General features: G+C 44.1%; 2 protein-coding genes across 4 annotated transcripts in view; one reads left to right on the top strand and one right to left on the bottom strand.

Annotated features, from left to right (window-relative positions):
• Window positions 1-312: 312 nt before the first annotated feature.
• FAHD1 (fumarylacetoacetate hydrolase domain containing 1) lies at window positions 313-15400 on the top strand. Of its 2 annotated transcripts, XM_003928393.4 has the most exons (2): window positions 372-1029; window positions 14452-15400. In XM_003928393.4, the coding sequence occupies exons 1-2, from the start codon at window positions 403-405 to the stop codon at window positions 14494-14496; spliced, it is 672 nt and encodes a 223-aa protein (XP_003928442.1). In that variant the 5' UTR covers window positions 372-402; the 3' UTR covers window positions 14497-15400. The 2 variants fall into 2 exon arrangements, with proteins under 2 accessions (XP_039333836.1, XP_003928442.1); XM_039477902.2 differs by lacking the exon at window positions 14452-15400 and having other exon boundaries at window positions 313-2652.
• MEIOB (meiosis specific with OB-fold) overlaps window positions 8452-24561 on the bottom strand; it is a 43468-nt gene continuing 27358 nt past the window's right edge. Inside the window, exons 9-13 of one of the 2 annotated variants that reach the window (XM_039477892.2) lie at window positions 22753-22854; window positions 18003-18156; window positions 14445-14628; window positions 11985-12071; window positions 8452-8636 (exon numbers count right to left, since the gene is read on the bottom strand). In XM_039477892.2, coding sequence (XP_039333826.1) covers window positions 8538-8636; window positions 11985-12071; window positions 14445-14628; window positions 18003-18156; window positions 22753-22854 — 626 coding nt within the window. In that variant the 3' untranslated portion in view covers window positions 8452-8537. The remainder of the gene's footprint in view (window positions 8637-11984; window positions 12072-14444; window positions 14629-18002; window positions 18157-22752; window positions 22855-24561) is intronic. The other variant, XM_039477893.2, reaches the window with a different exon arrangement.

Genomic DNA, 24561 nt, shown 5'->3' with positions numbered 1-24561 from the left:
AATCAGCGTTCGCCTCGCGCCGCCGTCAGCCAATTAGCGTCCGCTTCTCACCGTCCGCCAGCCAATAAACGCGCTCGTGCTCAACCCGTTTTCTCCCCGAGCACCGAATGCCGCGGCCTACGGGACGTGACTGGGGCGGTGACGGTGGCCCGAGAGCTGGGCCGGGAGAGCTGTGCCGCGAGCCTCCGCCTCTTTCCCGGCACCGCACAGCAGCTCCCTGGAGGCCGAGCGTAGCGCCACCCGGGCACCCCGCAGATCGCGAAGTGGAACGGGCCGTCGCTGGGGCGCGGGGGGGGGGAGGGGAGAGAACAGCGTTCCGAGGCAGTTGGTTCTCTCCGGGATGCCGTAGGCATCAGCTGACTGGTCCAGCTCACGTGACTGCAGGGGCCCTTGGTTGGAGTCATGGCGCCCTCCAGGCCACTGTCCCGCTTCTGGGAGTGGGGGAAGAACATCGTCTGCGTGGGGAGGAACTACGCGGACCACGTCAGGGAGATGCGCAGCGCGGTGTTGAGCGAGCCCGTGCTGTTCTTGAAACCGTCCACGGCCTACGTGCCCGAGGGCTCGCCCATTCTCATGCCCGCGTACAGCCGCAACCTGCACCACGAGTTGGAGCTGGGCGTGGTGATGGGCAAGCGCTGCCGCGCAGCCCCCGAGTCCGCGGCCATGGACTACGTGGGCGGCTATGCCTTGTGCCTGGATATGACCGCCCGGGACGTGCAGGACGAGTGCAAGAAGAAGGGGCTGCCCTGGACTCTGGCCAAGAGCTTCACGGCGTCCTGCCCGGTCAGCGCGTTCGTGCCCAAGGAGAAAATCCCTGACCCTCACAACCTGAAGCTCTGGCTCAAGGTCAACGGCGAGCTGAGACAGGAGGGTGAGACATCCTCCATGATTTTTTCCATCCCCTACATCATCAGTTATGTTTCTAAGATCATAACCTTGGAAGAAGGAGATATTATCTTGACTGGGACGCCAAAGGGAGTTGGACCTGTTAAAGAAAACGATGAGATCGAGGCTGGCATACACGGGCTAGTCAATATGAGATTTAAGGTGGAAAAGCCAGAATACTGAGGTATTTCTTAAGTTTCATGAGGGAAGGGAGCAAGACAAAAGCAAGCAACAGCTATTAAATGTCACAATATTTTAATAAGAAACAAATTATTTAAAAAATGATTAGATTGCCATGCCTCAATTCCTAGAAGATGGCCTCTTCAAGAAAACGTGACGTAGAACAAATGGGCCAGAAATTAACACAGCCAAAGTAAAGTATTTCTTCGGAAAAGATTTTATGAAACCAAATGCTAAAAACAGTTTCCTTTTGTAAAAATTGGAGAAGACTTTTCAGTGGGTTATCTATAGGATGATCAGTAGTTCAGGACCTAAAAACTATAGAGAAAACGGAAAGTTATTTTGCAGGTAACTTTCCAGTGTTTCCGAAATTTTCTCAGACTTGGTAATCATCAGGAAGAATTTGTAAAAATAAAAATTTCCAAATTACTGGCCCATCCCAGATTCACTGAATCAATTTGATAGGATTAATCTCTGGTGAAGCAATGTTTACAGAGCACTCCAAGTGATTCCTATCAGGGAAATGTGGAAAAACACTGCTGTACAGAATCAGTTTATTTAAAATTTTACTTAGTAAGTGAACAGTTGATGAAGATTTCACCTATTTACTGAGAGTATCTACCCAGACCCATTGATTCTGAGTTCAAAAGATGATTTTGAAATTATTATTGTCCAAATAAAGGTGCTGCTTTTTTGTGGCTTACAAGTGTATTTTTTCTCCCAGTAATGGTGAAGAGGGAATATTTCCTTTTTATGGGACTTTAGACCTTAGTCTTTGACTTTTGACCTTCTGAGCACTGTGCTGTATTAACAGAGTTAATCAGCAACTGTACCTCCCAACCGGAGATAGGGAAGCTTTGTGGAAGTTGAATAGCCTGGGACTGCTGCTTTTGCTCTTGCCTGCACCCTTCTCTGAAAAAAAAAGTCTAGACAAAATGCACAGCATAGCTATTAATGCCTAGAGGAGTCCTCTGGGCTTCGGCAGGGGTTCTGCTGGCCCCTTGAAGAAAGCCTAGGACAGGTGTGCATGAGCCCACTGAGGCCATTTATCCGGCCCCCCGCCGCACTTCAGGAAGGGGCACCTCTTTCATTGGTGGTCAGTGAGAGGAGCACAGTATGTGGCGGCCCTCCAGCGGTCTGAGGGACAGTGAACTGGCCCCCTGTGTAAAAAGTTTGGGGACGCCTGGCCTAGAACATCTAATTTAGTAATAATGGTCAACATTTGTTGAACATAGTACTGTTAGGCATCATATCAAGCAGTTTAGTCTGTATTTCTATGTATTATGTAACCCTCAACCAAGCCGTAATGTTAGTATTATCATTACCGTCCCCATTACTCAGATGAAGACAGATCTAGAGCAAGCCTGGCTAAATCACACAGCTTTGTGGCAGAGCCAAGATGTAACCCAGCTCTCCCAAGAGCAGACCTGAAGTCTTGACCACAAAGTGGGCTGCATCTTGTAAGCAGATATATAAGAAGAATCAAACATTTACGTATGCTACTACAACCCCATGCTTAAATTATAATTTAATATGAGGAAGTGCCATAATTTGATTCCCTTATTAAATATGATGCTATCTTAACTACTTTTATCTTTTACTGTTCTTTCTTTTTTCGTTGCTTGGCAATGCATGTAATTACAGAAGAGTCAGAAAATAGAAATTAGCAATTAGAACAAAACAAAAATTTCATCTACACAGAGATAGCCGAAGTTAAGCTTAGTGCAAGTGCTTCCAAATCTGTGGATATAATTGTAACTTTTTAAATAGACTTTACTCATATCATATAATTTTCTTAATTTGTTTTTTTTTTAAATGTAGTTTCATTCTTGTTGTAGAGGCTGGAGTACGGTGGCATGATCTCGGCTCACTATAACCTCTGCCTCCCGGGTTCAAGTGATTCTCCTTCCTCAGCCTCCCAAGTAGCCGGGATTATGGGCATGTGCCACCACACCCGGCGAATTTTGTATTTTCAGTAGAGATGGAGTTTCACCATGTTGGTCAGCTTGGTCTCAAACTCCTGACCTCAGGTGATCCAGCTGCCTCAGCCTCCCAAAGTGCTGGGATTTCAGGCATGAGCCATCGTGCCTGGCTGTACCATGCAATTTTCTAACTTGCTTATTCCACTGTACATTGTTACCATCTTTTTCCTTGTTATCTGACAGATTTCTGTAGTATGATTTTTGATGGATTGCATGATTTGGAAGACAGGCCTCCATTTTTGGACCTTAAGATTGTCTCTTTTTTTTCTTTTTTTGTTTTTAGGTAATGCTGCTAAAGAGATTGTCTCTAATGATTTGTTAGTATCAGCACATGAGCTGTTACTTCCTTTGGCTAGGTTCCCAATAAGTGGAAGAGTCGGATCAAAGGGTGTGCTCATACTGAAAGTGCGTTATTAGTCTAGCTAGCAAGTACAAGGTTCAGCTGAGATACATCTACCAAGTTGACAGACTATTAAAGCCAAAGGTATAAAGTAGGAGCACTATTCACATGCAGCCCTAGTAGGTGGCACAAGCCAGCACCGAGTACTGTGCCCCTGGGGTCAGTGTTCACCACAATGGTAGAACAAGCTTTCTCACAAACATCAACATCAGCATTGCAAATGTAGGCACACGAAACCCTTAGATACAAGAACCAAAAACAAAGACACCAAGTCCAACAATTCTTGATGTTGCTAAAATCATAATCCCAGCATTCAAAAGATACACTTTTCCACTTCTTATTTTGAATACATTTAAACCTATGAAAAAGCTGAAAGACTAATACAGTGAACTCCATATACCCTTTAATAGATTCAACAATTATTAACATTCACTATGTCCCCTGGTCCTGTGTCTCTTCCTTGCTCCCCCATGTGTGTATATACACATGTACCTCTTTCTCTCTCTCCATACACACACACACACACACACAAACACACACACACACACACACGGCCTTATTTTGGAAATGTGTTGGGATGGTTACTGCAGAAACACTGCCCTTTCAGCACTGATCTCCTAAGAATCAGGATATTCGCCTACATAGATGTAAGACTGGCTAGGTGTGGTGGCTCACGCCTGTAATCCCAGCACTTTGGGAGGCTGAGGCAGGTGGATCATGAGGTCAGGAGTTCAAGACCAGCCTGGCTAAGATGGTGAAACCCAGTATCTACTAAAAATATAAAAATTAGCCAGGCATGATGGTGGGCGCCTGTAATCCCAGCTACTCCGGAGGCTGAGGCAGAGAACTGCTCGAACCCGGGAGGCAGAGGTTGCAGTGAGCCAAAATCATGCCACTGCATTCCAGCCTGGGTGACAGAGCGAGACTCCGTCAAAAAAAAAAAAAGGCTGGGCGCAGTGGCTCAAGCCTGTAATCCCAGCACTTTGGGAGGCCGAGGCAGGTGGGTCACGAGGTCAAAAGATAGAGACCATCCTGGTCAACATGGTGAAACCCCATCTCTACTAAAAATACAAAAAATTAGCTGGGCATGGTGGCACAGCCTGTAATCCCAGCTACTCAGGAGGCTGAGGCAGGAGAATTGCCTGAACCCAGGAGGCGGAGGTTGCGGTGAGCCGAGGTTGTGCCGTTGCACTCCAGCCTACGTAACAAGAGCGAAACTCCGTCTCAAAAAAAAAAAGAGAGACCATTATCACAGTTAAGAAAATTCCAGGCCGGGCGCGGTGGCTCAAGCCTGTAATCCCAGCACTTTGGGAGGCTGAGGCGGGTGGATCACGAGGTCAAGAGATCGAGACCATCCTGGTCAACATGGTGAAACCCCGTCTCTACTAAAAATACAAAAAATTAGCTGGGCATGATGGCGCGTGCCTGTAATCCCAGCTACTCAGGAGGCTGAGGCAGGAGAATTGCCTGAACCCAGGAGGCGGAGGTTGCGGTGAGCCGAGATCGCGCCATTGCATTCCAGCCTGGGTAACAAGAGCGAAACTCCATCTCAAAAAAAAAAAGAAAAAGAAAATTCCAGCCAGGTGTGATGGTTCACGCCTGTAATCCCAGCACTTTGGGAGGCTGAGGCGGGCGGATCATCTGAGGTGGGGAGTTTGACCAACATGGAGAAACCCCATCTCTCATTAAAAAGAAAAAAAAAAAAGAATAGCAGGGCATGGTGGCACATGCCTGTAAATCCTAGCTACTCAGGAGGTTGAGGCAGGAGAATCGCTTGAACCCTGGAGGCGGAGGTTGTGGTAAGCCAAGATCCCACCACTGCACTCCAGCCTGGGCAACAAGAGTGAAACTCCATCTAAAAAATAATAATAATTCCACAATATATTAGTCTGCACAGACTATATGACTTGACATCTGTTTTGTTGTGTTTTTAAAACATATTCATTGGGCTTTTGTAAAAAATGAGTATTCCACATCCACTTAATATATTATAAACATATTTTCAGGTCAGTGAATATAGGTATACATAACCCTTTTTAATGGTGTATCTTGGATCTTGTACCCTAGAAGCACATTCTTGTTCCCATGATTTGCTGAAGAAGAGCTGTTAGGAGAAGCGCAGTGAAACAGAAAGGGCAGTGAGCAAACTCCAAGGAATAAAGTGGTCTCTGAGCTGGACACCAGCTTCAGTCAGCTGGTGAACCCAAAGGGAAGCTCTGGAGCAAGGAGTGTGTTGGCACCAGAATATGCTTTCCCTGCCTCTTCCATAGCTGTGTCAGGTAATTTTCTGACCCTCATAGAAGCTGAGGGACTTCAGCAAGAGAAGAGTTCAAGGTGGGGCATCCCCTATAGGTTGCACAGGTTTCAGATGCTCTGCTATTAGAAATGATGTGGCCAGGCGCTGTGACTCACACCTGTAATCCCAGCACTCTGAGAGGCCAAGGTGTGTGGATCACAAGGTCAGAAGTTTGAGACCAGCCTGGCCAATATGGTGAAACCCCATCTCTACTAAAAATACAAAAGCTAGCCGGGCATGGTGGTGGGCGCCTGTAGTCCCAGCTACTCAGGAGGCTGAGGCAGCATTGCTTGAACCCAGGAGGCAGAGGTTACAGTGAGCTGAGATCACACCATTTCAGTCCAGCCTGGGTAACAGAATGAGACTCCACTTCAAAAAAAAAAAAAAAAAAAAAAAAGAAAAAGGGAAATGATGCAAGGAGCATCTTCCATATACTCTACATCAAAGGTCCCCAACCTCCAGGTCACCAACCACCACCAGCCTGTGGCCTGTTAGGAAGCGGGCCGCAAAGCAGGAGGCAAGTGAGCATTACTGCCTGAGCTCTGCCTCCTGTCAGATCAGTGATGGCATTAGATTCTCTTAGAAGCGTGAACCCTATTGTAAATTATGCAGGTGAGGGATCTAGGTTGCGCATTCCTTCTAAGAATCTAATGCGTGGATCTAAGGTAGAACATTTCCATCCTGAAACCGTCGCCCCCTCTGCAATCAGTGGAAAAACTGCCTTCCGCAAAACCAGTCCTAGGTGCCGCAAAGGTTGGGGCCACTGCTCTACATCACTGGCACTTGCTTGTTTCCTTAGGGAAGTCTTAGAAGTGAAATCAATGCAATGGTTTGCACTTTGAAATTTTGACACTTTTTGCCAAATTGCAGAGAAAAAAATACCATGTTGCATTTGACAAGAGTGTTTAGGAACACTTTTACTTGGACACTCTAGCCAATGCTGGGTATCATGGCTATAGTCATTTTAATTTGCTTTTCTTTCATAGGAAAGCTGACATATGTATGTTTATATTCATTTTTTTTAACGACTACTTGGCACATCTTTGGCATAACTGTTGGTACAGTATCTTTGTTTTCAAGATAGTTTTATATTACCTTTCAACACATTTAATTCAAATATGCTAAAACCTTCATTTAATTATTTTACTCTTCTTCTTAAAAATGTAAGTGTAATTATATAGTAGGAAAAACATTCAAGTTATAAAAGCAGAATAGCTGTGCCCAGTCATGTGCACCTGTAATCCCAGCTCTTTGGGAGGCTAAGACGGGAGGATCACTTGAGCCCAGGTGTTTGAGACCGTACTGGACAATATAGTGAGACCTTGTCTCAGAAAACAAAAAAGCAGAAATCACATAACAAAAATATTAGCAAATATGAGGGCCAATAAAATTGCTGAACTTAGGCTGAGTGCAGTGGCTCATGCCTGTAATCCCAACAATTTGGGAGCCTGAGGCAGGTGGATCACTTGAGCCCAGGAATTGAAGACCATCCTGGGCAAAATGGCAAGATCCCTGTCTCTACAAAATTTTTAAAAATTAACCTAAAATTAGGTGGCATCTCCTAAGCTCCTAGACACAGGGCTCAATGGAGGGGGCACCATAGCCACTGTTGCTGAACCAACAGTGGGAGCCAAGCCAGCACCAGCCATGGCATCCTCACTTCTCTCCTCTCCTGCCTGGCTCTTCATCCTTCCTTCTCTTTCCACCCTCCCCATTCACCTTGCTTCAGAACCCCCAACTTCTCCCCAAGGGAGGATGGAAGGCCTGTTCTGCACAGCTAGGTCAAGTCGTTCATTACCTTGTTTGTTACCACAATTTGTATACTTGGGTAAACCTGCATCCTTCCTCTGTGGCTGCACATGGTAAAAGCCAGATAAAACATTATGACAAGATAGTCTATGTCCCAACACCAGCCTTAGGAAACAGCTTCGTATACTCACTTTTTCCTTTTCCTCAATCCTGTGGTGGACGACGTGTAGCCTTCTAAAGTACCAGGCCAAACTTCCCAGGCTGTGGGTCTACACTGACCTTAGCAGTGGGTCTTCACAGTCTGGAGTCAGTGCCCTGAAGCAAGTGACTTGTCAATGGCGTGGAGTTGAGCAGTCTACTTGGTGGCTGCTGCAAAGAAAACGGAGATAAAATGGCAGCTGTCGTCCTCACATCCTGAGTAGGTCCCCCTCAGAGTTCTGAGACTTGGGCACGCTTATGAAACTTTTGAAGTTGGTCTCCTCCCAGTTGATTTCAGACTCAGTCATGTCAGCCCTGAGCCAGCAAGCCTCCACAAGCACTGGGTAATCCAGTGTGTCACCAGAGAAGACAAGGGGCTAGAAAACCTCCAGGTGCTCAAAGCAGTTGCACAGAATTGCCCACAACTTTGGCTTTTCCCACCTGGCACCGAGAGCCCCTTGCCCTCATCCTGTCGGCCACCACCCAGCTCTCAGAAGTTTGTCTTTAGAGGTCCTACTCTATTTCCAGGGAACCAAGACAAAGAATAAACTGGCTTAAGAAAATAAATAATTCAAAACTGTAGAAGACTAAATGTTTATTAATTCATGTAAACATTTTCCAACTTGGGAGGAGACAAGGCAAAGCCAGTAGGAGGCCTTCTAGGAAAGAAGGTCAGATGAGAGGCCTTCAGACTCGCCCCAGACCAGATCCACCATAACAGTTTCTAGAAACAGGTTAGTCACATGTAAACAAAACATAATTTTCAAATTATTATTCCATTTTAAAGGGAGTTAAAACTCCTATACTTTCCCAGAGTTTAAAATGATAGACTATTTTAAACATGTTTTTATCCAGACAAGCTTCGGCTCGCCTCAGTGGGATCTGCAAGCTTGCATGACAGTACACTAATTTTCAATCCACTCCTTGCTCTGTGCGATACAACAAACTGCAGGGAGAAACAGAGAAAGAGACAAAAGTTTAGTTTTAAAAATCCCCTTGTATATAAAGGTAAAAATCAATGATCGCAAATAGAGAACTGCAATGGAAGTTTTGTTTAGAGATACTAATATAAACTTCCATTGAAGTTTTTTTTTTTTTTATGGTGAAAAGATATACATATATTTAGAATTAGCCAGCTGGACTCAGTTTAGATGATCCCAATTTTGTTGGCAACATCCAAAGCATCATAATCAGGAGCCAGTTGAACATATGCCTTCTTCTCTCCGTCAGGCCGAATCAGGGTGTTGACCTTGGCCACATCCATGTCACAGAGCTTCCTCACAGCCTGTTGGATCTGGTGCTTGTTGGCTTTAACATCCACAATGAACATAAGTGTGTTGTCTCCTATCTTCTTCATGGCAGACTCAGTGGTCAGCGGAAACTTGATGATAGCATAGTGGTCGTTTGTTTCTCCGGGGGGTGCTCTTCCGAGGATATTTGGGCTGCCTCCGGAGTCGCAGTGTCTTGGGCCGCAGGAAGGTGGGTGACGTGCGGATCTTCTTTTTTTTGTGGCCGTGGACACCTTTCAACACTGCCTTCTTGGCCTTTAAAGCCTTTGCTTTGGCTTCGGCTTTGAGGGGGCAGGAGCTTCATTCTTCGCGCCATCTTGTGAAAAAGGTCCTCCATTGAAGTTTTAAGATGACGGGAAGAGTCCCAGTCTCAGAGTATGGTTGATAATTTACAGGTCTGGCTTCTGACTGATTTGGTAAAAATTTATGTCACTTTTCATGCTATTTCTCTCATATAGGAAAATTGGGATTAAAAGTCTAATGCAGGGCTGGGCACGGTGGCTCATGACTATAATCCCACTACTTCCGGAGGCCAAGGCAGGCGGATTGTTTGAGGCCAGAAGTTCAAGACCAGCCTGGCCAACAAAGTGAAACCCTGCTCTACTAAAAATAAAAAAATTAGACAGGCGTGGTGGTGTACAACTGTGGTCCTGGCTACTCGGGGGCTGAGACAGGAGGATTACTTGAGCCTGGGGAGGTTGAGACTGAAGTGAGCTGGGATCACATCACACACTCCAGCCTGGGTGACAGAGCAAGCAGAGCGACTCTGTCTCAAAAAATAAATAAATAAAGTCTAACATAGGAAAAAGGGCTTAATGTGTATTAAACTACCAATTGTGATAGACTTCAAGCTGTAGCAGGGACTCAATCCGTGAGATTACAGGAATATGATAATATAACTTACTAATAATAGTCTCATTTTTTACAATTTATACAGCACTTTAACCAACATTTTATTTAATATAGAGTGGAAAGACATATCAACCACTTTAATTTCAAGACTGAGGAAAAACATGTACCAATGTGATGGAAAATTGTGAAAGACTTTAAATGGGCACTAAGTGGGTACCCTTTCAATGGAATGTTGTGGTGGTGGCATTGGCTGGAACACCTTCAGAGCTGTCTGATTCTACAGGGCTGAACCTCCCATTGCACGGACTGAGCTGTTTTAGAACTAGGTTGTAGAAAGCTGATAGTGACTCACATAATCCTGCTCATGCAATCCCCATGAAGTGTATCTGAGTGAAGATGCATTGGCTCTGCCCTGTAGAAGAGTCCAGTGGTGCATCTACAAGCAAACTCATTCTGTATCTATCCTTCCAATTCCCCTTTGAATCTTTTCTCCCCCTACATGTTACTGATTCCTTCATTAATTAACGAGTTAAATCTTCAACATGTGTTACAGTATTTTTGTATGAGTCAGGGTTTCTGGATTTTACGTCTTTTTATTTGTAAAATACTGTTACCTAATGCACCAAGCAGCTTGTCTGTAATTGTGAGTATTTGTGAAAGCCACTAGGAACATCTGTTAAACACATTCTCTAGAAAAGTCCAGTATCCTTTGACTTGAGGGTCATTTCATTGTTGTATTGAATCAAATTTAAAGTCAAAACTCTTAAGTTCCCATGAACTTCAATTGATGAGATTCATTAACAAGTGGTGCCTCCTATCTAGAGGGAAAGCATACAGAGTTGGTCAAGGACTTGAGCTTGCCCTGACTTGTGACAGTCTCTAAGAGTCCATGCTAACCATTGAAGTGATGTAGCTTCTTACTGCCACTTTTATTCCTTTGGCCTGGTAATGAAGAGGCCTCAAGCCAAGGTCCTAGAAATATTGGTAAGGCCGCTGAAGACTCCATGTCCAGAAATTATCCCTGAGCTGGTGGCCATGGAAAATGGGAAAAGCTGCTTATAAGGCTGAGATGGAGGAGAGGCAGCATTCACAAATGCTCCTGCAGGGTGTCCATGAAATGAAAACTAATTTCATCATAACACTAATTCATCAGCACACGATGTTTTCCAGAGGCTCCATGATACCATTAGTCTGACACAACTGGAATGTGTGTTCTAGAATATTTAAAATTTTTTTCAGTATTAAGTTCCAGTACAGCAAATATCAGTAGATATAACTCACACAAACAGGAACACATTGACTTATGGGAGACTAATAGAGAAAAGAGTTGAGAAGCATGAAGTCAAACAATAAGGCTGGCTGAGTCCAGTCTCACCTGTGACCCAGAGCAAGTGGCAACACTTCTTGGTTCCACTTTTCTCATCTGCACCAGGGGACTCTATCTCACTGCACTTCTCCCCCTCTGACACCTTGAACACTAAGACTCTACGATCTTCCACACTGAAGTATTGTTAGTGCCTTGGGAGGCAGCTGTGGCCTTTCAGAGTTGGAAGATCATGGAATTTTGCAGCTTAGCAAAGTTAATTATCCTCCGCAGGGTCTCACAGGCTGACGTGTGATGGGATTAGGATTCAGACCAAATTTGTCTCCCCACCACAACACAAGCACTTACCTGTGCATCTTACACTGCCTCATTAAGTGAAGGGCAGCACCACAGGGTGAGTGGGAGTGGGGACAACCCAGTCTGACCTTTTAGGGTTGCGGGGGACAAGAAGGGGTCTCACTATGTTGCCCACGCTGGCTTCAAACTCCCGCGTTGAGGCGATCCTCCCACCTCAGCCTGCCAAGTAGCTGGGATTACAGGCATGCACTATTGCACCCAGCAGCTCTGATTTTAAAGTCCTTTGCCCTGCTTTGGATTTAACCTTAAAGGGTATTTTCTTTGTTGGTCTATTTTCTTGGATGTCTTTGGCAACTCCTTTATATAATTGGAAAAAAAAAAAAAAACCCTGGCTATTTCCTTTGTTTTTAGGGTAACTGAATCCTTATGCACATCTGGAACTGGGCTTAGAAATCATAAATTCCTGAACTTATCTAGGTTTTTCTTATGGTTTGAATATATAGAATAGTATGGCACTATAAAATGTACTAACTTTTAAATAAATTTTGCTTCTTTCCAAGAGAAATTGCCACTTTAATGCTGTTTTCTGTTCATCTGTCATTGCAAGAAACTCATTTACCTGGTTAAAAAAAAAAGATGAGACAAATATATCTGAAGTTTAAACAGACAATTCATTTTGACAACGGTGTGAAACAAACTTTTTCATTAGCAATGAAATTTTATTTGCAGTAATTACAGCTCAATTGTTTGTTTTTGCATTTGGCAAGAGGCTTTTTTTTTTTTTTTTTTGCCTTCTGTGACTCTAGCCAAAGAGGCACTTGTTTTTTATTTTTCTTTATGCTCAGTTCCAGATGTGCATAAGGACTCAGCTACCCTAAAAACAATGGAAATAGCCAGAGTTTTTTTTTTTTTTTTTTTTTTTTTTTTTTTCATATTGTTTAAAGGAGTTCCCAAAGACATCAAAGAAAATAGACTAAGAGGCCAGGTGAGATGACTCACACCTGTAATCCCAGCACTTTGGGAGGCCGAGGCAGGCAGATCATAAAGTCAAGAGATCAAGACCATCCTTGCCAACATGGTGAAACCCTGTCTCTACTAAAAAATACAAAATTTAGCAGGGCGTGGTGGTGCGTGCCTGTAGTCCCAGCTACTTGGGAAGCTGAGGCAGAAGAATCATTTGAACCTGGGAGGTGGAAGTTGCAGTGAGCGGGGATCAAGCCACTACACTGCAGCCGGGCAACAGAATGAGACTCCATTTCAAAAAGACAAAAAAAATAGACCAACAAAGGTCTATAAAAATCCCAAATTTCTGGGATTACAGGTATACATACTGTTGCCTGGCTAATTGTTTTATGTTTTATTTTTTGTAGAGACAGGGTCTTGCTAAGTCGCCCAGGGTGATCTTGAACTCCTGGCCTCAAGCGATCCTCCTGTCTCAGCCTCCCAAATTGCTAGGATTACAGGTGTGACCCCCCCATGCCTAGCCAAATATATTGTTTTGACAGAGAAGATAAGTCAGGAAATGCTATATAAACAGAATCTCAAAAGGCGATCAGGTAGCTCAGCAAGGAAAACTCCTCTCAATAAAGTAGAAACAGAATTTGGTATTAAAGTCTAATGGTAAATTTCATGAGCTGGTTTTAACAATAAAAACCAAGTGCCTATTACCAAATGCACATGCTAATCCCTAAGTAAGGGAGAAAACTTATGGTTGACTTTATGTAACTGGGTAGGTGAAACACAGCTATAATCCTCCCAGAAAAACCACCTTATGACTCATTAACATTTCAAACTTACTGTTTTACCCCTTGTTACTTGACTATATAAAATGTCATGTTTGGGCCGGGCATGGTGGGTCACACCTGTAATCCCAGCACTTTGGGAGGCCAAGGCAGGCAGATCACCTGAAGTCAGGAGTTCGAGACCAGCCTGGCTAACATGGTGAAACCTCATTTCAAAAAAATGAATAAAAATAAATAAAATGTCATGTTTTGTTGTTGTTGTTGTTGTTGTTGTTGTTTTTTCAGAGTCTCTCTGTCTCCCAGGCTGGAGTGCAGTGGTGTGATCTCGGCTCACTGCAACCTCCACCTCCTGGGTTCAAGTATCTCTCTGCCTCAGCCTCCCAAGTAGCTGGGATTATAGGTGGCCACCACCATGCCTGTCTAATTTTTGTATTTTTAGTAGAGACAGAGTTTCACCACCTTGGCCAGGCTGGTCTTGAACTCCTGACCTCGTGATCCACCTGCCTCGGCCTCCCAAAGTGCTGGGATTACAGGTGTGAGCCACCATGCCTGGCTTTTTTTTTTTTTTTTAATAAAGACAGGGTTTTACCATGTTGGTCAGACCAGTCTCAAACTCCTGACCTCAGGTGATCCACCCACCTTGGCCTCCCAAAGTGCTGGGATTACAGGCGTGCACTGTTGCACCCTGCCTGTTGTTTTCTGAGACAGAGTCTTGCTCTGTCACTCAGGCTGGGGTGCAGTGGTGTGATCTTGGCTCACTGCAACCTCCACATCCTGAGTTCAAGTGATTCTTGTGCCCCAGCCTCCTGAGTAGCTGGGATTACGAGTGTGCATCACCATGCCCAGCTAATTTTTGCATTGTTAGTAGAAACAGGGTTTCGCCATATTGGCCAGGCTGGTCTCAAACTCCTGACCTCACGTGATCCACCCTCCTTGGCCTCCCAAAATGCTGGGTGTTTTATAGGCATGAGCCACTGCACCCAGCACTAAACAGTCATGTTTATTTCTCCATTTAGCCTAATGGCCTCAGTCATTATCACAACAGTAAAGATTAGCTAGGATTTTAACATAAAGTATGTAACATTTGTTCATTAAAGTGATGTGTGTTTAAAGCAAGATGATTTTTTTCCCAGACCGGTTTATGAGTGAATTAATTTCTATCAAATGTTTGACAAAACCACCTATATTTTTTTGGGAAAAAGCATTCACTTTGGAAATATTCTAAACATTTCTTCCTTTTTGCTATTTACCGTGCAGCCCAAAGTCTTCTCAGCAACATTTCCTGTGAGACTACAGGAATGAAGGGTACCTGTGTGATCAGTCAGATCGATCAGCATTTCAAAACTGACAAAGACAGATTTAAAGTCCAAGGAGTTTTTGTTGCAAGTTGTGCACATGTTAGATGCTTCATTTACAATATAACCACAGCTGGAACTGAAAAGAAACAGACAATGATAAAATGTGATGGCTCTAAGCGACAAATTTCATCTTTAGCAGAAAAAGAATTATCACTAAAAACTCTTAAGTCAGTGTGTGGGAAACTTACTGAGTGTTCAGTGCTGTGTAGAGTATAAGACACTCATAAAAAAACAGTAAAACACACTTTCTATGCAGTGATTCTCAGGATTCATCTGAAACTTCGTACACCAGTCCTCTCTCTGCCCTCCCTTCTTCCTTCCCTCTGTCGGTTCTGCCAAGCCCTCAAGGTCCAGCCCAGCCTTATTTCCCTGCTGGAGCCCTCCCTTCCTACATCCTAGCCAGCACCCTTTCCCTCCTGGAACAGCAGCAGAGCGCACGCCTCTGGAATGACTTGTCCTGTTGCATCAGCTCCTTATTTTCTCCTCACTGATTGGGAGTTTGAGGGCAGGAACTGTGTCTTGTGCCTGGAAAGCACGAATTCAACAGCTGCTCACTGGATGGTCCTGCACAGGGTCTTCTCTACAAATACAGAAAGCCCTGCAAAGCTGACCAGGTGGCACCCAGATGCTACTAAAACTGCTGGTGATACACTTGCCTCTCTTTCAGTGGTTTATGCTATTCAATAGTTCTGAAGCAGGCCTGACTTCAGCAATTTTGAATAGGGAGCCTAATTCAAGTTTCTCAAATAGAGGAAATGAACTAAAGATAGTGGTTTCTTGTCTGGCCACAGATCACTTGGTTTAGCAAATTTTATATGCTTTTCCTCAGATAATAATAAATGTACAGGGAAAATTTTTTTTAATTTTTGAAAACTATTTTTCAAAAAATGAACACAAGGCCCTACACAGCACCCTACACATTAGTTTTTTCAACTTTAATACCACATCATAAAATGTTTTAAAAATCCAGAGGTCAGGCCGGGCGCGGTGGCTCATGCCTGTAATCCCAGCACTTTGGGAGGCCAAGGCGGGTGGATCACGAGGTCAAGAGATCGAGACCATCCTGGTCAACATGGTGAAACCCCGTCTCTACTAAAAATACAAAAATTAGCTAGGTGTGGTGGCACCTGCCTGTAATCCCAACTCGGGAGGCTGAAGCAGGAGAATTGCTTGAACCCAGGAGGTGGAGGCTGCAGTGAGCCGAAATTGCGCCACTGCACTCCAGCCTGGGTAACAAGGGCGAAATTCCGTCTCAAAAAAAAAAAAAAAAAAAAAAAATCCAGAGGTCAGTATCTTGACTGTGGCTATAGATACACAAACATACAAGTGTGATAAAACTAATTAGAACACAGACGACTGGCCGGGCGCGGTGGCTCAAGCTTGTAATCCCAACACTTTGGGAGGCCGAGGCGGGTGGATCACGAGGTCGAGAGATTGAGACCATCCTGGTCAACATGGTGAAACCCCATCTCTACTAAAAATACAAAAAATTAGCTGGGCATGGTGGCGCGTGCCTATAATCCCAGCTACTCAGGAGGCTGAGGCAGGAGAATTGCCTGAACCCAGGAGGCGGAGGTTGCGGTGAGCCGAGATCACGCCATTGCACTCCAGCCTGGGTAACAAGAGTGAAACTCCGTCTCAAAAAAAAAAAAGAAAAAGAAAGTAAACTCCAGTAGATTTAATACTTTTTTTTTTTTTTTTTTTGAGACGGAGTTTCGCTCTTGTTACCCAGGCTGGAGTGCAATGGCACGATCTCGGCTCACCGCAACCTCCGCCTCCTGGGTTCAGGCAATTCTCCTGTCTCAGCCTCCTGAGTAGCTGGGATTACAGGCACGTGCCACCACGCCCAGCTAATGTTTTGTATTTTTAGTAGAGACGGGGTTTCACCATGTTGACCAGGATGGTCTCCATCTCTCGACCTCGTGATCCGCCCGCCTCGGCCTCCCAAAGTGCTGGGATTACAGGCGTGAGCCACCGCGCCCGGCTTTCTTTTTTTTTCTTTTTTGAGACAGTTTAGCTTGTTGCCCAGACTGGAGTGCAATGATGCAATCTTGGCTAACTGCAACCTCCACCTCCTGGGTTCAAACAATTCTCCTGCCTCAGCATCCCAAGTAGCACACACCACCATGCCTGGCTAATTTTTTAGGTTTTGTTTTTGTGTTGTTTTTTTTTTTTTTTGAGACAGAGTCTTGCTCTATTGCCAGGCTGGAGTGCAGTGGCACGATCCTGGCTCACTGAAACTTCATTTTCCGGTTTCAAGCAATTCTCCTGCCTCAGCCTCCCGAGTAACTGGGACTACAGGCACGCACCACCACACCTGGCTAATTTTTTGTATTTTTAGTAGAGACAGGGTTTCACTGTGTTGCCCAGGCTGGTTGTGAACTCCTGAGCTCAGGCACTCTGCCCATCTCAGCTTCCCAAAGTGCTGGGATTACAGGTGTGAGCCACAGTGATCAACAGAAAATAATTTTTTTTAATGCTGTCACTACATTGCTATAGGGCATAGCAACTAAAATAGTTTTCTGTCAAATCACTAGACAAATTTGTCTTCCTAGTTAAAAGTTTCTCACAATATCTTTTTTGTTAGAATTGCAGAAATACAGATATTTTATTTTAAAAGGCAATTATAATATATATATATATATATATATATATATATATATATTTTTTTTTTTTTTTTGAGACGGAGTTTCGCTCTTGTTACCCAGGCTGGAGTGCAATGGCGTAATCTCGGCTCACCGCAACCTCTGCCTCCTGGTTCAGGCAATTCTCCTGCCTCAGCTTCCTGAGTAGCTGGGATTACAGGCACGTGCCACCATGCCCAGCTAATTTTTTGTATTTTTAGTAGAGACGGGGTTTCACCATGTTGACCAGGATGGTCTTGATCTATTGACCTCGTGATCCACCCGCCTCGGCCTCCCAAAGTGCTGGGATTACAGGCGTGAGCCATTATGCCTGGCAATTATAATATTTTAATCTAGTTTTCTATGGAAACTTTTCAGTATGGTTTTTTTTTTTTTTTTCTGAGATGGAGTTTCGCTCTTGTTACCCAGGCTGGAGTGCAATGGCGCGATCTCAGCTCACCGCAACCTCCGCCTCCCGGGTTCAGGCAATTCTCCTGCCTCAGCCTCCTGAGTAGCTGGGATTATAGGCACGCACCACCATGCCCAGCTAATTTTTTGTATTTTTAGTAGAGACGGGGTTTCACCATGTTGACCGGGATGGTCTCGATCTCTCGACCTCGTGATCCACCCGCCTCAGCCTCCCAAAGTGCTGGGATTACAGGCTTGAGCCATCGCGCCCAGCTTCAGTATGGTTTATCTGTTTATACATTTATCTCGAATGCATAACCCCTGTTATGTCAACAAACAGCTTTAACCATTACAGAGCTTAAAATTTATTAACAATATTTCTCACAAAAATGAATGTTAAAATAACATGGATCCTTACCATCTATTTCGAACCACTTTTGTAGTTTCATTATCAACGTTCAGTGTAGAAATGTAGGCATAAAGGATGCCATAGAAAGGATCAGCTTTTCCTTCATTCTTCAAAGCTTTTACCTTTAATTGTTCAACTGTATAGACATCAACTATTGTACTTACTAAAAATAAAAAGAAGTATTAAAGTTCTGTATATATTCTAAGAATTTAAAGGATTATATCCAAATGGAAAGCTATTAAGTTAAATCAAAACATGCAGTAGCTTAAGTAACAGAAAAATTACTATGTTGGCGCTATAAAAACACATTATGTAAATGGACAGAAAAGCAAAAAATAAGCAAAAAAAGAGAAGTGAAATTAGTCTTCACTAAAATGAAGAATTTCTGGTCATCAAAAGATACCATTAAAAAAGTGAAAAGGCAAGCCACAGACTGGGAGATGCTAGCAGTCTACAATGAGACAAAGGACTCATCCAGAATTATCTATAAAAAAATTCTTAAAAATCAATTAGAAAAAACAGGGACTCAATTTTTTAAATGGGAAAGAGACTTTTAAAAGTACATCACAAAAAAAGTTTGAAATGACCAATACATACTGGCCTCATTAATCATCAGGAAAATGCAAATTAAACAAGAATAGAATTACACTAAACACCTAACATTTAAAAGACTAATAACACAAACATTGGTGAGGATGTGAAGCAATAACAAAAAGAAACTTTACGAAACTAAAAACAATAACCTATTATTCATTTTTATTTTTCTTTTATCTTAGAAGAATCTTCCAAGAACAAATATTACTTGGGTAAGAAAACTTTTGGGTCGGGCGCGGTGGCTCAAGCCTGTAATCCCAGCACTTTGGGAGGCCAAGGCGGGCGGATCACAAGGTCAAGTGATCAAGACCATCCTGGTCAACATGGTGAAACCCCGTCTCTACTAAAAATACAAAAAATTGGCTGGGCATGGTGGCACGTGCCTGTAATCCCAGCTACTCAAGAGGCTGAGGCATGAGAATTGCCTGAACCCAGGAGGCGGAGGTTGCGGTGAGCTGAAATCATGCCATTGCACTCCAGCCTGGGTAACAAGAGCAAAACTCCGCCTCAAAAAAAAAAAAAAAGAAAACTTTTATCAGAAGTTATCTGGTTCCTTCAGCACTTCGATTGGTTTCTTTTCTTTTGTTGCTGTCTAGTACATGAAATTTAATTTTCTTCAATAAACAGATGGTGACATATATCTATTTATCTATAATATTTTTGTCTTTATCCTTCTATTAGTGTATATGCACAAAAAGATTAAAATATGTTAACAAAATAACTATTTATTTGGGACCGTTTGTTGCGTTCCGTATTGTGTTTCTTTTTTCTTTTCTTTTTTTTTTTTTAAGACAGTCTCATTCTGTTGCCCAGGCTGGAGTGTAATGGCACAATCTTGGCTCACTGCAACCTCCACCCATCAGGTTCAAGCAATTCTCCTGCCTCAGCCTCTAGAGTAGCTGGGACTACAGGTGCCTGCCACCACACCTGGCTCATTTTTTGTATTTTTAGTAGAGACGGGGATTCACTATGTTAGCCAGGCTAGCCTCAAATTCCTGACCTCAAGTGATCCATCCATCTCAGTCTCCCAAAGTGCTGGGATTACAGACGTGAGCCACCATGTTCTGCCAAGCATTCTGTACTTTGTTTCTTTTCTTTTTCTTTTTTCTTTTTTCTTTTTTTTTTTGAGATGGGGTTTCACTATGTTGGTCAGGCTGGTCACGAACTCCTGATCTCAGGTGATCCTCCCGCCTCAGCGTCCCAAAGTGCTGGAATTATAGGCGTCAGCTACCGCACCCGGCCTGTTTCTTTTTTTTTTTTTTTTGAGATGGAGTTTCGCTCTTGTTACCCAGACTGGAGTGCAATGGCACGATCTCGGCTCACCGCAACCTCCGCCTCCTGGGTTCAGGCAATTCTCCTGCCTCAGCCTCCTGAGTAGCTGGGATTACAGGCATGTGCCACCATGCCCAGCTAATTTTTTTGTATCTTTAGTAGAGACGGGGTTTCACCATGTTGACCAGGATGGTCTCGATCTCTTGACCTCGTGATCCACCCGCCTCAGCCTCCCAAAGTGCTGGGATTACAGGCTTGAGCCACCGCGCTCGGCCCGGCCTGTTTCTTTTATTTTTTCTTTGAGATGGAGTCTTGCTCTGTCACCCATGCTGGAGTGCAGTAGCATGATCTCGGCTCACTGCAACCTCCGCCTCCCAGGTTCAAGAGATTCTCCTGCCTCAGCCTCCCTAGTAGCTGGAACTACAAGCATATCCCATGATGCCCAGCTAATTTGTGTGTTTTTAGTAGAGATAGGGTATAGCCACGTTGGCCAGGCTGGTCTCATGAACTCCTGGGCTCAAATGATTCACCCATCTCAGCCTCCCAAAGTGCTGGGATTATAGGCGTGAGTTACTGCATCCAGCCTACTTTTAAAATTCTGAGCATTGGCCGGGAACGGTGGCTCACTCCTGTAATCCCAGCACTTTGGGAGGCCGAGGCGTGTGGATCACGAGGTCAACAGATAGAGACCATCCTGGTCAACATGGTGAAACCCCATCTCTACTAAAAATACAAAAAATTAGCTGGGCATGGTGGCACGTGCCTGGAGTCCCAGCTACTCAGGAGGCTGAGGCAGGAGAATTGCCTGAACCCAGGAGGCGGAGGTTGCGGTGAGCCGAGATCGCGCCATTGCACTCCAGCCTGGGTAACAAGAGTGAAACTCTGTCTCAAAAAAAAAAAAAAAAAAAAAAAAAAAAACACGAAACAAACAAACAAAAATTCTGAGCATTTTAATTTTTTTTTTTTTTGAGAAGGAGTTTCGCTCTTGTTACCCAGGCTGGAGTGCAATGGCGCGATCTCGGCTCACCGCAACCTCCGCCTCCTGGGTTCAGGCAATTCTCCTGCCTCAGCCTCCCGAGTAGCTGGGATTACAGGCACGTGCCACCACATGCCCAGCTAATTTTTTTTTTTTTTTTGTATTTTTAGTAGAGATGGAGTTTCGCCATGTTGACCAGGATGGTCTCGAACTCTTGACCTCGTGATCCACCCGCCTTGGCCTCCCAAAGTGCTGGGATTACAGGCTTGAACCACCGTGCCTGGCCCTTTAATTTTTAATAAAATATAAAAGTTCTAAAGAAAACATGATTATAGTTTTACTCTAAAATATGTAATCAATTTCTACATGTGAGGTTTTCAAGGGAGTAATGGGCATTTTAAAAGATAAAAAGGCCAGGCACCGTGGCTCACACCTGTAATCGCACCGTGGCTTCACACCTGTAATCCCAGGACTTTGGGAGGCTGAGGCGAGCAAATCACTTGGGCTCAGGAGTTTGAGACCAGCCTGAGCAACCTGGCGAAACTCAGTTTCTGCCAAGAATACAAAAAACTAGTCCAGCACAGTGGTGTGTGCCTGTCATCCCCAGTACTCCAGAGGCTGAGGTGGAAGGATCACTTCAGCCCAGGAGTTTGAAGCTGCAGTAAGATGCCATTGCATCACTGCACTCCAGCCTGGGCAATAGAGTGAGACCCTATCTCAAAAAAAAAAAAAAAAAAAAAAAAAAAAAAAAAAAGATAAAACAATTAGTTTTTATTTTTATAAACCTGGGTGAATTTAACTATCAAAGTTCCAACGGTAAAATAAAAGAAAAAGGAATGCTTAAAAACTACTTTTGGGCTGTGTGCGGTGGCTCATGCCTGTAATCCCAGCACTCTGGAAGGCCAAATTGGGTGGATCACCTGAGGTAAGGAGTTTGAGACGAGACTGGCCAACATGGTAAACGCTGTCTCTACTAAAAATAGAAAAATTTGCCCAGTGAAGTGGTGTGCGCCTGTAATCCCAGCTATCCAGGAGGCTGAGGCAGGAGTATTACTGGAATCCGGGAGGCAGAGGCTGCAGTGAGCCGAGATCGAGCCACTGTACTCCAGCCTGGGTGACAGAGCGAGACTCCATCTCAAAAACAAAAACCAACCAACCAAACAAACAAACAAAAAACTATTTTGGGGCCAGGCACCGTGGCTCATATCTGTAATCCCAGTACTTTGGGAGGTCAAGGCAGGCAGATCAGCTGAGGTCAAGAGTCAAGACCAGCCTGGCCAACATGGCAAAATCCCATCTCTACTAAAAATACAAAAATTACAGGCAGGTGCAGTGGCTCATGCCTGTAATTCCAGCACTTTGGGAGGCTGAGGCAGGTGGATCACCTGAGGTCAGGAGTTTGAGACCAGACCAGCCAACATGGTGAAACCCTGTTACTACCAAAACTACAAAAATTATCCAGGCATGGTGGTGCATACCTGTAATCTCAGCACTTTGGGAGGTCAAGGTGAGCAGATCAACTGAGGTCAGGAGTTCAAAACCAGCCTGGCCAACATGGCAAAACCCTGTCTCTACTAAAAATACAAAAATTAGCTGGGCATGGTGGCAGGTGCCTGTTATCCCAGCTACTTTGAAGGCTGAGGCAGGAGAATCACTTGAACCTGGGAGGCAGAGGTTGCAGTGAGCCGAGATTTTGCCACTGCACTCCAGCTTGGGCAACAGAGAAAGACTCTGTCTCAAAAAAAAGAAAAGAAAAGGAAAGAAAAAGATGTCCACTATTTTAAACTACCTTTTGAAAAGTTGAAATACGGTAGTTAACAGAAAATGAATGTAGTATCTTGTACCATGTCAAACAAATCTTTACAGTCCCAATTTCAGTCTTAAAAAAAAATCCAATATACTTAAAGGGTCACTTACAATTTATGGATTCTTTGAAATAACTGTCAATTTCATCATCCAGAGCATTTGTTTCTTTATTTTCTCTTATAAAATTCAGCAGAATGTTAGCTTCTGGTGTATCTTAAATTGAAAATGCATAATAAGTAAAAAGCAAACTGATTATCTTATTTATTTATTTATCTTTATTTTATTTTATTTATTTATTTATTTATTTATTTTTTGAGACGGAGTTTTGCTCTTGTTGCCCAGGCTGGAGTGCAATGGCACGATCTCGGCTCACCGCAACCTCCGCCTCCTGGGTTCAGGCAATTCTCCTGCCTCAGCCTCCTGAGTAGCTGGGATTACAGGCACACGCCACCATGCCCAGCTAATTTTTAGTATTTTTAGTAGAGACGGGGTTTCACCATGTTGACCAGGATGGTCTCGATCTCTTGACCTCGTGATCCACCCGCCTCGGCCTCCCAAAGTGCTGGGATTACAGGCTTGAGCCACCGCGCCCGGCCTATTTTTTTTTTTTTTTTTTTGAGACGGAGTTTCGCTCTTGTTACCCAGACTGGAGTGCAATGGCACGATCTTGGCTCATCGCAACCTCCGCCTCCTGGGTTCAGGCAATTCTCCTGCCTCAGCCTCCTGAGTAGCTGGTATTACAGGCATGTGCCACCATGCCCAGCTAATTTTTTGTATTTCTTTGTAGAGATGGGGTTTCACCATGTTGACCAGGATGGTCTCGATCTCTTGACCTCGTGATCCACCCGCCTCGGCCTTCCAAAGTGCTGGGATTACAGGCATGAGCCACCGTGCCCGGCCTTATTTATTTAATTTATTTATTTATTTATTTATTTTTGAGACGGAGTTTCGCTCTTGTTACCCAGGCTGGAGTGCAATGGCGCGATCTCGGCTCACCGCAACCTCTGCCTCCTGGGTTCAGGCAATTCTCCTGCCTCAGCCTCCTGAGTAGCTGGGATTACAGGCACGCACCACCATGCCCAGCTAATTTTTGGCACCTTTAGTAGAGACGGGGTTTCACCATGTTGACCAGGATGGTCTCGATCTCTCGACCTCGTGATCCACCCGCCTCGGCCTCCCAAAGTGCTGGGATTACATACAGGCTTGAGCCACCGCACCTGGCCTATTTATTTATTTTTAAGACGAGGTTTCACCATGTTGGTCAAGCTGGTCTTGAATTTCTGACTTCAGGTGATCCACCCACCTTGGCCTCCAAAGTGCTTGGATTACCAACAATATAATGTAGAATTCTGTTAACATGGAGAGGATGTACACCACATTACATCAACCACATAGGTTAGTGAAAGAGCAGCTTACTAACCTATGTGGTTGAATACCCTTTTAATTTAAAAAAATCTACAATATAAATACAAAATTATCTGGAAGAATATATATAAAAAATAATTATTGGCCGTGTGTGGTGGCTCATGCCTGTAATCCAAGCACTTTGGAGGCCAAGGCGGGTGGATCACCTGAGGTTGTGAGTTCAAGACCAGCCTGACCAACATGGTGAAACCCCGTCTTTATAAAAAAAAAAAAAAAAAAAAGAAGAAAGAAAAGTAAGGTAAAAAATGATTCTTTCTGGACAGTGGGATTGTAGCTGATCTTTGTTTTCCTCGTTTATGTTTTTATATATTTTTTCTGAATTTTATATGTATTTCTTTACTCATCAGAAAAAAATATTTCAAAAGGCAATTGAAATACATAAAATAGGGCCGGGCGCGGTGGCTCAAGCCTGTAATCCCAGCACTTTGGGAGGCCGAGGCGGGTGGATCATGAGGTCAAGAGATCAAGACCATCCTAGTCAACATGGTGAAACCC

Source organism: Saimiri boliviensis, chromosome 12 (assembly GCF_048565385.1).
Source record: "Saimiri boliviensis isolate mSaiBol1 chromosome 12, mSaiBol1.pri, whole genome shotgun sequence".
In the NCBI taxonomy this organism is placed as follows: domain Eukaryota; kingdom Metazoa; phylum Chordata; class Mammalia; order Primates; family Cebidae; genus Saimiri; species Saimiri boliviensis.
The sequence above is the reverse complement of the archived record's forward strand: the minus strand, read 5'-3'. Positions and strand labels throughout refer to the sequence as shown.

Bases quoted from the DNA above. Each gene is read 5' to 3' on its own strand.
- FAHD1 (XM_003928393.4), top strand. From the start codon at position 403: ATGGCGCCCTCCAGGCCACTGTCCCGCTTCTGGGAGTGGGGGAAGAAC. The intron at 1,030-14,451 runs GTCAATATGAGA...TTTACCGTGCAG, and splicing joins AGGCTGGCATACACGGGCTA to CCCAAAGTCTTCTCAGCAAC.